This window comes from Lissotriton helveticus, chromosome 2_2 (genome assembly GCF_964261635.1).
Source record: "Lissotriton helveticus chromosome 2_2, aLisHel1.1, whole genome shotgun sequence".
In the NCBI taxonomy this organism is placed as follows: domain Eukaryota; kingdom Metazoa; phylum Chordata; class Amphibia; order Caudata; family Salamandridae; genus Lissotriton; species Lissotriton helveticus.
Window position 1 is genome coordinate 24,853,493 of NC_136060.1, and position 16,313 is coordinate 24,869,805.

General features: G+C 44.9%; 1 protein-coding gene across 1 annotated transcript in view; it reads right to left on the reverse strand.

The window, feature by feature from the left end:
• Positions 1-16,313, reverse strand: part of LOC144821717 (uncharacterized) — a 714,421-nt gene that overhangs the window by 466,516 nt on the left and 231,592 nt on the right. The window contains exon 12 of the mRNA XM_078678931.1: positions 130-243. Coding sequence (XP_078535057.1) covers positions 130-243 — 114 coding nt within the window. The remainder of the gene's footprint in view (positions 1-129; positions 244-16,313) is intronic.

Consider the following 16,313-nt stretch of genomic DNA (forward strand, 5'->3'; position numbering starts at 1 on the left):
GTGATCTTACGGTCTTTTGAAGTGCCCAAACTCCTTTGATATTATGTCACAAACTTAAAATACTCATAACCACCATCATAATATATTACACCAAGTTAAAATTCTGTCTAAATTCCGTGCCCAACTCACAGTGTATGGCAGTGCTGGGCATGCTCCAAAATCTCTTCTTCGCATTGAAATCTGAACACTTGCTTTCTCCTTCGAGCATCAGGCACTTCAGGAAATTTCTGTGAGCTGGCCATTCTAGGATGTGAAAAAAACAGGAGCACAGGCACTTAGATGAAGTACCATAGTTCTCTAACATATTATTAGCACTTTATACAGACAAACAATTCTCCGACCTTTGTATCATTGATTTTCATGGCACAGGTATTGGTACATGATAGGAATATCACGAACTATGATTACACAATAAAGATTTGCAAAGCATAAGACACATTTTAGAAAGCTAAATTGCAAAGTGACAATTTACTGTTAACAAGACTAGGAAAACTTCATGCATTTCTGAGTCAGACACAGATAACAAGCGTAAACAAATCTTAAGGATGTAAAAATAAGAAAAATAAAGAAGAATCAAAATGCAAGCAGGTTAAAAAAACAAGTGACAATTCATCACTTTGTGAAAAACAGATAAGAGAGTAGCAGTGTGCAATGCTCTACTAGATGAGAATCTAAAAATCAACATAATGGATGACCTCAAAGTGAAATCTATGAGGCAGTATAGACCAGTTAGTTAGGGAGTTTGGTCAAGATAGAGTTCCCAAGTAGGTGGAAAATTGAATCTGTGTTACGCTAGTACACACAGTGTTGGTAATATCAGAAAACTGCATTTTTTTGTCGTGATAATGAATACCAAATGTGGAATTTAGCTTGGATTGGGAGAATGCCTTTGACAAAGGCTGATAGCCTTTTCTGTTCAAAACTCTCCAAGTTTTCAATGACCCAGATTGTTTATTTCAATGATTACCTCATTATGATTATAGAGAAAGTGAAGTCTAAAGTTATGAGTAATGGATTAATTTCTATGTGTTTTCCTTTGGAAAGAGATCGCAGAGATGTCTTTTCTTGCCTAGTCTATCTGACTATACCTAGGATTATCTTGAAAGACACAATAGTGGGTGGGTGAGAAATACACGGATTGTAAAAGTCTTGCATATGCCAGTGACCTACTTTGCTTTTGAACCTGGAAAAGTGTGCTACTCATTTAGTACATATAATTAACATGTTTCGAGTTGAACCTGACAAAAACAGAAGCCTTTTAAATATAAGATGTGTTGCTGGGCCTTGTAAATGGGTTTATAATGTAGGGATACATATTCTACCTATTTAGGCTAAAATAGTATTATTTATACTTCAAGAAACATTAAAGCAGGCGAGATATGGCTAAATGAAAACTGTACCTTGTGGTGAAAACAATATTATGAAAATAAGTTGTTCTAAATAGGTTACTATGTCAGTGCAGGTGTATTCTGCATGTAGTTGCAAAAAAGATTTTGTTCTCAGAGTTCCAAAGGTGTTCTAAGAAAAAGGCTACAATTTGTTAGGGAGTTCTATATTGTGAAGTCTGACAAATGCACCAGAAAATGGCTTTACAATTTTTAAACTATCTGTCAAATACCATATGAAAGGGATTTACATTGTGGAATCGGTGGCAAATGCAATAGGAAGGGTTTTAACATATATATCACTTTTCTTGGTCTGGCCCTGGAAAATGCGTGCTATCTCCAGAGAGAGATTTAGGGTTCAAGTCAATCTATACTTCCTAAAATATGTGGTGGGTCTGTCTATGCAAGACAACATGGTCATGCTTTTTTGTTTTCATGTTAAAAATAATAGGATTGGTTTATTATTAATGCTATAATCAAACCTCCCATTTTACATTTGAATGACTTGACAAAGCCTTTAGCTTAAACCTTTTTGATTATGAAAAGCCTCATGTTTTCCAGTAATCCCTTATAGAAGTATTGCTGTTTTTTAGGATTAGAGCCTGCTGGTGCACACATTGTCACATAATACCTCAATGATAAAGGTAGCAGCCTACATTTAAAGGGGTAGTTGCCCCTTTTGATATTTCTTTAGGGTATATGATTTTCACTGTGTTAATCAGCAAGCCTCTTAGGGAGGGGATCCATTTTCAAATTCCACTTGAAATCTTGTAAATATTTGTCATTCTGAGTTTTGTCTTTACTTGTGTGTTCACTACTTTTCTTTTTTTTTAAAAACACATTGGTTGGATGCTTTGTTATTGCATGTGCGTTGTGTGTTGCTCAGTCCTGAATTTCTAGCACACAGCAGAGCACCTCCCTGAGTCAGCGTTGGACTATGCTGTCTCATTTGCTTTAGAGTAAGATTTTGCATTGCTAACAATTGCAAATAGAATGTGGTTTGCATTGCGACCTATGGCAATTGCAAAAGAAAGGTTTTAACAATGAGAGCTCTGTGGTAAATACAATAGGAAGAATTTACTGCTGTTAACTCCTTGACAAACGCCGTAGGTAGGGGCTATACGTTGTTTACCATCAAGAGGCCTCTGACACAGATATGTAGTTCATGAGGCACTAGCAAGGTAGCGTTTCCATTATGTATCTTTGTCATTTTATTTATTAAAGTAACTGAAGTACTTTATCTTTTTAAAAGTAAAAACACTGACATTGATTTCTTAAAAATGATTATGTATTTTGCGGAGTTTCTTACAATTTATTTAACCCATTTGAGGGTTTATTTTGTTCTTTGGCTTGGCTTTCTTTTAACTATGCTGTTGATACTCAATTCCAAAACGAGAGAAGTGACTTGGGCTTTTATAAGTTCCAGCACACATGCCCCGCCAGTGGTGAAAACAAGGAGTGTGCTGTTCCTAAGTGGGAAGCTAGGTCTAGCAGGCGGAGGGGAGTGCTCCTTGAAGGAGCAACGGTCGTCACACCCTCCAAGAGGTGTCATGCTTCATCATCAGGCAGCTCCTCGTTGGGCCGGCGCTGCACTGCCCAAAGGGCCCCTCAAGAGGGTTCTTTACCAGAGATCTCCTCTTTTTTGCTGATGTATGTTCCATTGGTGAGTGTTGAAATGTGAGTCGAATGTGTGAAGGAAAAGTGTGTTAAAATTGGCTAAAGTGATCCGGACAGGAAATAATGTTTTAATTCTAGGGTCCCTTTTTCAAGTTTAACAAGCATTTACAATGCAACGGTTTCGCCTTTGGAAAAGTTAGAGCTATTGGCAATGTAAATGACAATGCCATTTTTTTATCTGTTTTCAAAACCAACACATAAATACACATTTTGTCATTTACAATGCCAATAGCTCAAAGTTTTCCAAAGGCGAAACCGTTGCATTGTAAATGCTTGTTTATTCTTTTAGTTAAATAACGATACTCTGGGGTTTGTTATTTATTAGGTGTAAAGTCCGCGCTTTATAAAAATGCATTAAATAAAATAAATAAATAAAAAACAGGTGATGGGGTGGATTCTGACACGGTGCAGACAGCTCGGGCTCTGCTCTCCTGCACCTCGGACGTCACCGGAAGATGCGAACACGGATGATAAATAGAGGGACTGTCTGGAGTGACCGATGGCTCACGAGAGACGGGGACATCCCAGCGCTGAGGGTCACGTGAGACGCTGCGCAGGGAGAGACCGATCGATGGAATGGCCGCAATCGATAATGAGCGCTCGAGAGCAGAGGACGGCGTCTCCGTCATGTGAACAGGACACCGGGGCACCGAACGTGCGATGTCTGTTCCGAGCATCCAAGGGGCAGAAACCGAGCCTGGGGCTGGCAGTGTCTGCTGGCAGCGTCCTGGGGGCCTCTGTTTACTGTTAATGGCCCTGAGCCAGTGGTACTTTGTACTCCTGGAGGGGGGTCGAGTTACTTCCTTTATGCACGTGACTCTCTCCTGGTAGCGAGGACGAACATTGAACTCTCCCGCCATGATGAGGGAGACTTCGCACCACGTGACCTGGTAAAACCCTCACACTCAACGTCCAGCCAGCTCTATATCTTCAATGATGACGAGGCGCTTTCATTATCAACATTTACAAGAGCTGTTATAATATGACACACGGAAACCAGAATGTCCTAGCAGCACTCTCCAGGGCTGAAATATGACCCCAGAGGCTGTTATGGCGCCTGGACTCTAGGCACTAGACTCTTTATGGCTGGAATTACCACTAAATGCTATCCTGGAGACAAGAGCTAGGATCACCTTGGGAGTGCTCTCATTGACTCTTTTGCTACAGTATTTAGTGTACACGGGGCCCCTTCATGGTCCCGCCAATGGGTCAGAGGTGCCAATCAAAACTGATCAGTGTGTCAATCATGCTGTGCTGCGTCCGGCCCTCGGTTTCAGTGACTCTGGCTCTGAGTGCGAGCAACAAAGCGGGTTGAAGCCCCCATGCAGAATTTTTTTGTGCATAATATTCGAAAATTTGTTCATAAAAAGTTCATAAAGAAAAAAACAAGTCAGGTCCCGGGCCGGCCAGCCAATCACAGCGCGGCCCGGGGAATGACGTCACGGGGGTGTCCCGGGCCGGCAGCCAATGACAGCGCGGCCCGGGACAAAGGGGCGGGACTTAAAAAAGTCCCAGAAACGCCCCCGAATCGCGTTTTCACGAGTAAGCGTGATTGGCAGCCTCTGTCTCCCAATGGCTAGCCTCCATTTATGGAGCTAGCCAATGGTAGACAGAGGCTGAACCAAAGTACATATGTAGAATCATGAGGTTTCGCCGTGTGCGGGGCAACTGCTACGCAGTTGCCAACGCCCAGGGCGAAACCTAAAAACGTGACGTGAGCATAGAATAGATTTAATGGTCTATTTAGCTACAGAGGTAGGGGATAACAAGGTCAACATGTTTCATGCTTATTATAGTCCATAATGCATCTTGGCATTTCATCAGGACCAGAAAGACCTAATTCTACTCTTCACAGGGATGGGGGTAAATGGTAAATGTGTGAACCATACCCTGTGAATAATATATGGGTCGACTTTTTTTGAACTATGCTGTTGATACTCAATTCCAAACATAACAAAGAAGTACTTACTCTGACCTTCCCCTTAACATTTGGGAATGTCTTAATTCATTCAAAAACAGGGAATGTTGACTGATTTGTAATGTATTTTAAAGTGCCTATTGTGAATGGCATTTTAATCTTGCAAGTTTGCACAGTTCTGTATACAGGAGCACGGGGGTCTGCTATTGAGGGGAAGGAGCCACTCTTCTGGTTAGCGGTCTAGTGGTCTAGCGGTCTAGTGTTTGAGACGCTGGCCCATATAAATCGAACGCTCGCATGCCTAAAGCAAGCCCGTCTGCGCCCGTCCGCACTCCGGCCGGGCGCAGGGCCTGTCACCCTGGCCATTTATCATCAAGCAGTGTGTGCTACTCAAAAGGAAGAAATCTTTAACTTAGATCCTGGTAAGAACGAATTAAGCTGCTGTGTGCCCGTCCAGAAAGAGCTCTATTTGTGAATGAATGAAAGAAAATTTATAAAGCGCGAACTAAGCCCAAGGGCATCAAGGCGCTCTAGAACAGACGGGCCTATAGGCACAAGCAGCATACATACTAAGATTTACTTCACAGAGAACATCCAGGTCTTTAGGGACTTACGAAAAATAGAGTGAGTTTGCTGGCTCGAGAGGGAGACGGGAAGAGCGTTCCACACTCTAGCCGCCAGAAGAGAAAAGGCTCTTCCCCCCCATTTCGTCCTTTTACATCTAGGAACAACTAACAATTTTTTATTGGCTGACCTGAGATTCCTAGCGGGGACGTACCTGTGGAAGATCTTCTTTATACCCACCGGGCCCTGTCCATAAAAGGCATTGTGGGTAAGGCAAAGGGTCTTAAACAAGACTCTACGGTCCACTGGAAGCCAATGCAGTGAACTGAGAGCAGAAGAGGCTGAGGAGCGCTTGGGGGATCCAATACAAGCCTAGCCGCGGCGTTTTGTACCAACTGTAGGAGGCGCAGCTGGCCCTTGTCTATACCCAAATAAAGGGCATTACAATAGTCCAGTCTGGCTTAAATTAAAGCCACCACAACCTTTTTTCGGGCTTCAATGGACAGAAACTGGGAGATCTTTCTAATCACCCGAATAAGGCCAAAGCAGGTAGCGACTGTTCTGGATACCTGGCGAAACCTAGAGAGGCCAGTATCAAGCATCACTCCTAGATTTTTTCCCTGAGAGACAGGGGTGGGACTGAGACCCAGGGAGATGGGCCAACAATTACTCGAACAGATGTCCGACCTGTCCCCAAAAATCAGAATCTCCGTCTTCTCACTGTTAAGTTTCAAATAATTTGAAACCATCCAAGTGGAGACAGCAGTCATGCAGTTCTTAAAATTGAGCACAGCATCACTGGGATTTTGGGTGATAGATACCATGATCTGTCTGTCGTCCGCATAGGACAACACCTCAAGTCCAAAAGATTGCACCACCCTGGCCAGCGGGGCTACGTAGATATTAAAAAGGGTAGGACTCAAAGACTAGCCCTGAGGCACTCCGCAGACCAGGGGGCAGAACTCTGAGTAAAAATCACCCAATCTAACGGTTTGAGACCGTTGGGTAAAAAAGGAAGCAAGAAGGTCCAGGGCCCGTCCACCCACCTCTATCTCACTGAGATGCTCCACCAGCCTCAAAGAAGAGAGGGTGTCGAATGCAGCAGTAAGATCGAGTAGGATGAGGAGAGTGGTATAACCTGCATCCACCTGCACTCTTATGTTGTCCAACACCGTGGTAAGAGCCATCTCCGTGCTATGCGCCCGCCTCAAGCCATGTTGGGATCCATCAAGGATATTATGGTCCCTCAGGTAAACACTCAAATGTGAGTTCAGATGGGATTCAAGAATTTTTGCAGGGAGAGGCAGCAAGGAGATAGGGCGAAAGTTTTTAAGATTTTGTGGGTCTAGGGAAGGTTTTTTAAGGATGGGCCTGACCACCGCAGCCTTCCAGGTTGCAGGATAGTGGCCCGAAAAGATGGCTAAATTCAGGACCATCATAAGATGTGGGATCAAGGCTTCTTTAGCTGTTTTTATAACTTTTAGGGGACAGGGGTCCAAGGGTGAGCCAGACTTAATGCCTTCAAGCAAAAGTTTAACCGAGGTAGGTGATAACTTGGGAAAGTCGCAGAGACCTGCCGAAATGAGGCTGTTGGAAGAGCTGTTCAGGCAGCCCTTGGTGGGGACATCCAAATCCAAATTGACATTAAGAAGCTTCAGTTGATCGTAGATGTCAGAGATTTTGGAGCAGAAAAAAGAGGATAAACAATCACATAGCTCCTGTGACGGGTCTACTTTATCCGAGACTGTCGGAGCCTCTAAGGAGTTAAAAATTTAAAAAAGCTCCTTGGGGGAAGTAGTAGCCCCGTGATCTTTGAGTAGTGTATTTTCTTTTTCTCCATTATAGCTGCTTTATATGACTTCAGGCATTTCTTATGGGATTCCCTGCCAGCGGGTGCCAGGTCCTTCCGCCAGTGTCTTTCCACCCTTCTGCACTCTTGTCTCATATTACGGAGACGATCAGAAAACCATGGAGCGGAGGGCGTTTTCCTAGCCGAATAGCACTTTTTTAAAGGGGCAAGCGAGTCCATCACTGCCGTGATTTTATTAAAGAGACATTCTGCTGCCGTGTCTACATTTAGAGGGACTGGTTGATGAAAGTCCGCAAAGGCAGTCATGACTGCCTTGTTAGAGATCCGAGTAAAATTTCGTTTTTGGATCGTTTTAAGCCCAGAGCTCTCAGTGTTAGCAAGGGAAATAGCCCTAAGAGCAAAAGAAACTGCAAAGTGGTCAGACCAAGAAAGGGGAAGGGACGCACCCACTAGTAGGCGATCATCATTTGAAACGGGGCCATCAAGGGTATGGCCTGCAATATGGGTAGAGGTGGTCACTAATTGAGTAAGACCATAGCCCTTCAAACATTCTAACAGAATGTGGGTATCGTGATTTGCGTGATCCTCTAAGTGAAAATTAAAATCACCAAGAAGCGTGAGATTAGTACGCTCAAGGTAAGGTTCAAGAAGCTTGCTAAAATTATCAGAAAACGAGGCTCTAGGGCCTGGGGCCTATAACATAAAATACCCGAAAAGCTCTCAGTGTGGGTAAAATTTATGGAGAAATATAGAGCCTGATAGGGATCGGAGGCAGAAGTCAAAGGTTCTGATCTACAGGTCAGGGAGTCCTTGACCAGGATACCAAGGCCACCCCCTCGTCGAACCTCTCTGTCCAGTCTGATGAGGGAATACCCGGAAGGAATAGCCTCTACCTGTGCGGGACCCGAAGAGTCTGAAGCCCAGGTTTCGGTGAGGAAAACCCAGTCAGGGGCATGTTGGAGTACAAAGTCCTTGAAGGCAATATTATTCTTGATAAGAGACCCAGAATTAAGGAGGAAACCCTGCAGCAACCTTTGCTGAAGCGAAAGGTGGGCTTTTGTAACACCTGGGGGTCTCGGGGTCGACACAGACACAGCAAAGCAGGACACGACAAGGCTCTAGGTTTGGTTATTTATTGTAGTAAATACAATATACAGGAAACAATAATGGAAATAGTTACTGGTAACCTCCAGCCGGTATACGTTACCCTATCCTCTGCAAATACGCCGGTCCCGACGTAAGCCAACAGAGGGCAGAAACACAGTAGCCGGCAATGCCACTCGATGTGTCTCGAGGGGTCCGTGGAAACAGCAGCTTCTCACAGAGGAGTTAGGGAGACACCCAGCCGGGGTCTCGACCTGTAGGGAGCAGCGGCTCGACCTCTTCCTCTTTTACAACGGGACGCTGCTTCACCTCCTGGTGATGCGTCACCATTGTCCAAACAATGCCAGATGCCGGTGACGAGAGCAGCCGCTCTATCGTCCTCGGAAACACTCTACAGCCGGTACGCTGCAAACACCTCCTGGTGTGCGTCACCGCTGGAGTTTCCCGTAGATAGGGGACAGGCTGGGAGCTTCGGCTCACACCAACCAGTCCTCGTAAAGGCAAAACAAAGTCTCGCTAACTTGTGCAGTTGCGTGGTGAATTTGCCTCACAGTTTCAATGAAACAAACTTGGCTGCTGGGAGCCTCCGCTCAAACCAGCGTCTGCCCAGGGGTTGGATTTCTGACTCCTCTGAGTCGGCGACGGCAAAGTTTTCCGCGTCCGATATCCCTGGCAGGCTTCCCGACTCGTCCGAGTCAGAAGCGGCAAGGAAGCGTTCCTGGCGGCTCACTTAGAAGAAACAGGGCGGACTAACAACGGACGGCCTGGGGAGACTCTCTCGACCCACCTCCGTCTTAGTCTTAGGATCCTGCTGGGAAGTCTTCTCTCTGCGTGTGCTCAGGAACAGCTTGGTGGAAGGTCGTGTGGATACTAGAATATCCGACACCGTTCCTTCACTAAGTACCGCCTATATAGGCGTTTTGTAATTGCGTTATGCAACCACTACTCAGAGTTGCATAACGCTCCTCCCGCTTTGCCTTCTGGGAATTGTAGTCCGTTGAAGTCGCGGATGCCTTTTCCCCGACGGTGCAGGGATTTCCTGACAGTACATCCTCCTTCCCTCAGCATCTCCCCACGGGGCCCGCGCTGGAAGGGAAGCGACGATGAAACAACGAAACCAGGCGCGGTGCGTGCACCGCTTCAGCCGGCTCCCACGATTGTTCCTCAGGTCCATATCCTTTCCAGGCTATCAGGTACCACAACTTTCCCCTTAGCCACTTGGAAGCAAGGATACCGGCAACCTCATACTCCACCTCCGATTCTACCACTATCGGTCTGGGCTTCGTGTTCTTTTTGTTCGATGCTGGCTTGAGCAGCGAAACATGGAACACAGGATGGATTCTCAAGGTCTGGGGTAGGCACACCTTCACATTCAATGGACCTATACATTTGGTGATTCTGTAAGGCCCCATGAATTTAGGATGGAAGACGTTGTGCTTACGGAACCTCATGTTCCGAGTAGATATCCAAACGTGGTCCCCAGGCCTGTATAACGGTCCTGGCCTCCTTCTTCTGTCCGCGGTAGCTTTATACCTCTGTTTAGCTTCTATCAGGAAGGCCCTGGAGCGCAACAAGATGTCCTTGATGTGTGCTACCCGTTCTGCTGTGGCAGGTATTTTGCTTTCTCGAAGAGGATGGACAAAGGGCAAGAACCTTGGATGATGACCATAGTTGTTGTAGAATGGGGATGACTTAGTCGAGCTGTGAGTGGCGTTGTTATACGCTATCTCCGCGATCCAGAGCAGATCGACCCATTCTTCCTTACCCTGCTCCACAAAACAGCGCAGATACTGCTTTAGAGTTTGGTTCAGGCGTTCCGTCTGGCCGTCCGTCTGGGGGTGGTAGCTGGTGGACATCGCGGTCTGGACGTGCAATGCAGTGCACCAGGTTTTCCAGAACTGTGCCGTGAACTGCGACCCCCTATCCGATACGATCACCTCGGGCAGTCCATGTAATCTTACCACGTTAGTTAGCAGTAACGTTGCTAGCTCTCCTGCCGTAGGTACCTTTTTGCATGCGATGAAGTGCCCCATCTTGGTCAAGTAGTCCACAACCACTAATATCGCCGTGTTTCCTTGATCCTTTGGCAAACCTACCACGAAGTCCAACGAAATATTCTCCCATGGTCGATTCGGGGTAGGAAGGGGACGAAGGAGCCCTTGGGTTTTGCTGTGATCCGCCTTCATGGTTGCACATGTGGCTGGCCACCAGAAATGGCGTCCCATGCTGGCCACCATCTTCTCGTACCCCAAATGACCCGCACAGGGGGAGTCATGGCACCACTCAAACGCCTGTTTTCTCAGTCTAGGCGTGGGTATCAGCAGGCATCTGCCTTTTACAGGTATACCGTCTCTCACCTGCCATTCCTTGTGGCTATGTAGCCACCTCCTCCAAGCGAACGAACGGATCCCTCTCTGGATCCCTTTAAGGAAGGTGTCTGGTTGAATCACCCCCAACACCATCTGAGGGGGAATGATTGAATGCACTGTCTCTTGTGGAGGTTCCTTGACAGCAGATTGTCGTGACAGTGCGTCGGCCTTCCGGTTTTCTGACCCAGGACGATAGGTTATGTGGAAGTTGAATCCAGCGAAGAATATCATCCACCGTAACTGCCGAGGAGAAAGATGTCTTGCTGCCGTCATAAACTGTAGGTTCCGGTGGTGGGTGTACACCGTCACCACATGCCTGGCCCCCATCAGCCAATGCCTCCACTCAGCGAAGGCGTCCTTGATCGCGAGAAGCTCTTTCTCTGCTATATGATAGTTGCGCTCAGCGTCGTTGAGCTTGCGGGACATATATGCCACGGGATGAAGCGATCCCGTGTCTGTATTGCGCTGTGACAATATAGCACCTATGGCCACGTCTGAAGCGTCTGCTTCTACTACATAGGGAAAGGCCGGATCCGGGTGTGCCAACACCGGTGCTTTACCAAAGGCGTTCTTCAAGGCTTCGAAGGCACACTGTGCTTCTTGGTACCACACGAACTCAGCCGACTTCCTTAGCAGTTGTGTGATCGGTGCCACCAGCCCCGAGAAGCCGTCAATGAATCGCCTGTTGTAGCAGGGTTTCTGTTCTCCCACAGAACTGTGCACAGAGGATTGGAACCTCAGCGAATTAGGGTGACCCAAAACTCACCTTAGTACCCAACAAACCCCTTACCGAGCTAGCTACAGTGTCTCATTGGTCATAACCAACTCCCAATGTTTAGACAAACCAGAACATGAACTCACCAACCTCAGGTTACGTGGAACACATGAGCACTCTTTCGTTATACAATCATTACAAACCAGAACATGGAGTAAAGAAGAACACGTGAGCATTTGAAATGTTTATTTACTAATGCCGTCTTCTCAGGCGCAGTATCTTAGATAATACAAGTAAGCATATTATCAACAACAAAGCTACAAGCATAGTTACTAGTCCATAGAAAGCGAATGGTGACAGCATGTTACCATGCTGTAAATCAATAAGGGTTTAACAACACTTATTTATCACCCTCCCTAACTCGCATATTATATTAATAGCTAAGAAGGTCTCTTTGGGTTGAATTAGGGCGGGCCCATACCTCAGTGTCCTAGTATGAAGGGATCACATCAGCATACACCAGCTCTCTCTGCATGCGAACGGCATCAAGTGTCTTTGTGCCTCCAGCAAAGCAATATAAAAACCCGCCTCAAGCCCAAAGTTGGCAGAAGCTGCACTTATGTTATGTCTATAAAGGCGCGAAGATCAGACCTCATAACAATTCTGTATCGTGTTGTTCCTGAGGCTTCAGCACTCTATGTGCAGACATAGTTTATTAAGCAAAGCTGATATCAGAGTAATAACATATTATTCTCATGTAAACCACAACGAACTACTAGGTTGAAAGCTAAATCAACAATTAAGTGTCGTGTGCAGAAGCAGCAAAAGGAAAAATGGCGTTTAAAAATGTAATGAGCCTATGCTAACTTAACACATTATAAAGATATACAGTAGCTATATGACACCCTCCCATGATCCGACGACGGATAAGATAAGATAAGATAAGGGCAACTTCATGAAAGCAGAGTTCAAGAACTGTGAGCCATGAATGTACAGTAAAAAATTTCAAAAATTCGCTCAAGTCAATAGGACTGGGAAATTGATCGATGTACGAAAAATCGCAAAAAATGCAAGCTGAAAGTCAAATATCCGGAAAGAAATTATGGAAAGGTATTTAGGACAAGACCGTATAAGCAAAATATGCAGCAACAGCCTCCAGCATGAAATCACCGTCTTCATCAGAAAACAGTTCAGCCATCCAATTCAAAAGTGGAAAAGAACAAACGTGTTCCCCAAGTATCGGAGTCTCTATTACCATCAGAGGACAACTCGGTGGGTTCTCCAGAAAGCTCAGTTCCAATAAATCCTGCGCTGCCGTGAATATATCCCAGGGACCCATTAGTCCATGCACCGCTGCTATGGCCATAATCCTTTCGTCAGAACAAACCAACTCGTGAGTAGTGATAGGACTCATCAGCTGATTAAAATCGACGCCAGGAGAAACCGGTCCGCAGAGACACAAATCAATGGCCCAATCAAAATCACAGCTCAGGCAGTGAAACACAGGCTGGACACAGGTGAAGTAGGAAAATCGAAACGATAATCCAAATGCCGTGCTTAAAATCGCAAGCGGCAGCGTGCCAAAATATTCAAGCATTCGGTTGCGAAACAGCGGCAGCAGAGGCTGGGCTACTTCTTCCACATGTGGGGCATCCATATTTAAGGAAGCAGAGAACAACTAGGACGCCTGCCGCTAGTGCCAGTAAAACCGGGAATCCACCAAAGAGACTCGAGAAAATGGAATGAAAGAAACTAGGGATTACTCCAAATATTTTTTCAAATGAAGTCACAAGGCCGCTGCTAACTGTTTTAAAAAAATGTGCTAGTCCAGATGTCGAGGACGCGTTAAAGATAGAATGTATCATCTCGCCGAAATGCAACGGTAAATCAGTATTTAAAAGGGCCTGAACCTCGGTCCTGGTGTTAGCTATGTGAAGCACGAAAGTTTCTCGAGCCGAACTCAAGGCCACTTCTTTCTGGGACAATAGAGCCCTCAGTCTAGTCATGCCGTTGAACTCTGCCTTCAAGGTTGGTATGCGTGGCCAAATGGAAACCTCCCTATTTTCATGTGTGGGTGGGTACAGGACATTTCTGCAGCAAACTACACGTTCACTTACTGTTACCACATAAGCTACACCTTTAATTAACCCGCAACAATCTTCATTATTCAAAAGTAAATAACTCCCGTTCCCCAACAAAGTAAAAGTCGGGATGATTGCTGGTACAGGAGAGCCCTTCAAAACACAGGCCAAGTTTGGTCAGTCCTGGTTGCAAGAACCATGTAATTGTATGTGTCTACACATTAATGAATGATCTGGAGTTTCTGTACATTCTTCCCCATTTAGATAAACTTCCTGGTCGTCCTTTAAACATCTATAAGTGAAAGGAAGTGACCATACTTCATGGAGAAAACCACTACCTAAAGGCTCATAGCGACCTATGGCAACATAATTCATACAGTTAGTAAATTTATACAAAGCAAAAGGTAATGTTATCAGACCGTGGATAAGCCACGTTGCAGCTGAGGCTTCTGCCACAGAAAAAGGCAAGGACTCTAATTTCTCAATATGCAACATAGAAAAAGAAGCATCTCGCATAGAAAGCAAGCGTTGTTTGTCAGTCAAATTAAAGGGTGCAAAGAGAGAGGAAACGTTCATGTAGCCCCATGGCACTTTGCCATTTTTAAGCGTTTGCAGGGTCCATGCAAATTGCATGATAGAACGTAATTGATTCTGACCATGGTATAACACAGACACTTCATCATGCACAATATCCACAACAGAAGACACAATGTTATCTAAAGTGTAAATGCGTGAAGAAAGCATGTTAATACTATTGTCCACCACGGCAAGGACTTTCTCTAGATTTGCTTGATCTATAGCCCTAAGTCGTGTCGCAGCTTCAATCTGCGACGTTTTCCAAATTTCATTGTATACAGCATATATCCATCTTTTTGACCTACCACTAGCTGGGCCTTTTATGAAATCATTTAAATCTACATCATCACTCAGTTTTGCAAGATGTAATTTAACTGCAGATAATTTGGAATGTTTCAGCCAGGTTTGACATAACTTACCCACAGAGTAAGTTGTGACCGAATGCTCAGTCTCAAAACGTGAATCAGGTTTAACCTGAGTAAAGCCGTCGGACAAACCCAGAAAACGGCGCTGGCAAGAATCAGCACTCTTGTGCCACACTAGCCAACCTTTAGTGTCTATACTGGATATGTTAAAGGAAGAATTCAGCAATAGGGTCTGTAACTCTCTAATCGAAAATTGAGTATAATTACTCCAGCCTGAATATTCCTCTAACTCGGGGATAGAAGGATAATTTAGTTTTTTAGCAGTAGCCAATCCAAAGCATGTTGTTTGCGAAATAGTAGAATTCAAAAACAAAATCTGATTAGGGATGAGACATGCACGGTGCAAAGCCTCAGTGCCTTGTACCTGCCAGTCCTTAGAACCCCAAACTGATTTTAAGTCAATTAATTCCTTCCAGACTTCATAACCGCCTATAGCCAGCTGATCTAGAAAGGACTTCGAATACAAGAGTTTGGTATCGGTAAGTCTAACCTTGGACATAGGCTTCTGTGTCATTTTAAAATAAAAGGACTCGGGATTAGACTGATTGAAGTCAGTAAAATAAGTGTATTTTTTCAAAAAAGTACTAGAACTGCCTTGTATAGGAGCTGGGCAATGCTCCCATTGTGTATAATTCACAGTATTCCTTCTGGATGTTGTTTTATGTAAGAAGTGATTGCCAAAATGTTGAAAGCAAAATAAATCACCATAATTAGCAGATTCTAAATATAAATCTTCAGCATCAAAGGCAGCATAATATTTCAAATCAGAAAATAAAGACTCTACGGCCTGAACATCCCAATCATCAGAACGTATGTTCTGTTTCACCACATCCCCCATATTAACTCTAAGCACGTTAGGGACATTAACAACTTCCGTAGGGCCATGAATTTGAAATCGAACGGCATCCCACACGATCCCATCAAGGACAGGCCAAGCAGTGATGTTAACAAATGTCAAGTCTCTTTTCAGTCTGTGTGCAGAATGTGATGAGGAAAGGGGAGCCAAAGTTCCATTGAGATGGCGAATGCATGTTCTTTCCTCGACATAGTGTCCATTTACCAAGCGGAAAAAATAAAACACAAAACCAATTGACATAAAAAGATATATCAAAAAAAGCACCAGCCAGATATATGTCCAAGGGGGAACCAAAAAATGTTTTTTAAATAAGGTAGCATAAACTGCAAAACGAGAGGGTTTCTTCGAGGCAAGGGAAACAGAGTCAAATGAAAACCTGGATTCCGTGGCTAAACGTGCTTGCAGGTCAGGCATGGACAAATCAGTGGGATATGCATAGTCTATTTCATTTTGATCGGCACCTGGCAAAGTACTCAATAAAGGACTGGAAATTGCAGGTAATTCAATGGCCACTTCTGATTCATGATTAAAAGCAGTGGGCACAACCGAATGTCTCACAATGGAAGGACAGGAAACAGCTGGTGTCATACTAAGAAGAATCGGCCACTCTGTGTATCTTGACATTGTCAATTGAAATAAACCTGTTTTCCTTACGACCAGGAAGCGGTGGTAAAATGACTGTTCTTGTGCCCTTCACACCAAGGACTGGAACTGGAGCTCGATAGGACGGACCAAATTCTTTCTTGTTTTCGATCTTCTCACGAACCAGTTCACCAACTTGGGGCAGCCAGCCGACTACCGGGATCTGCAATGCAACATCCGACGTGGAGGGC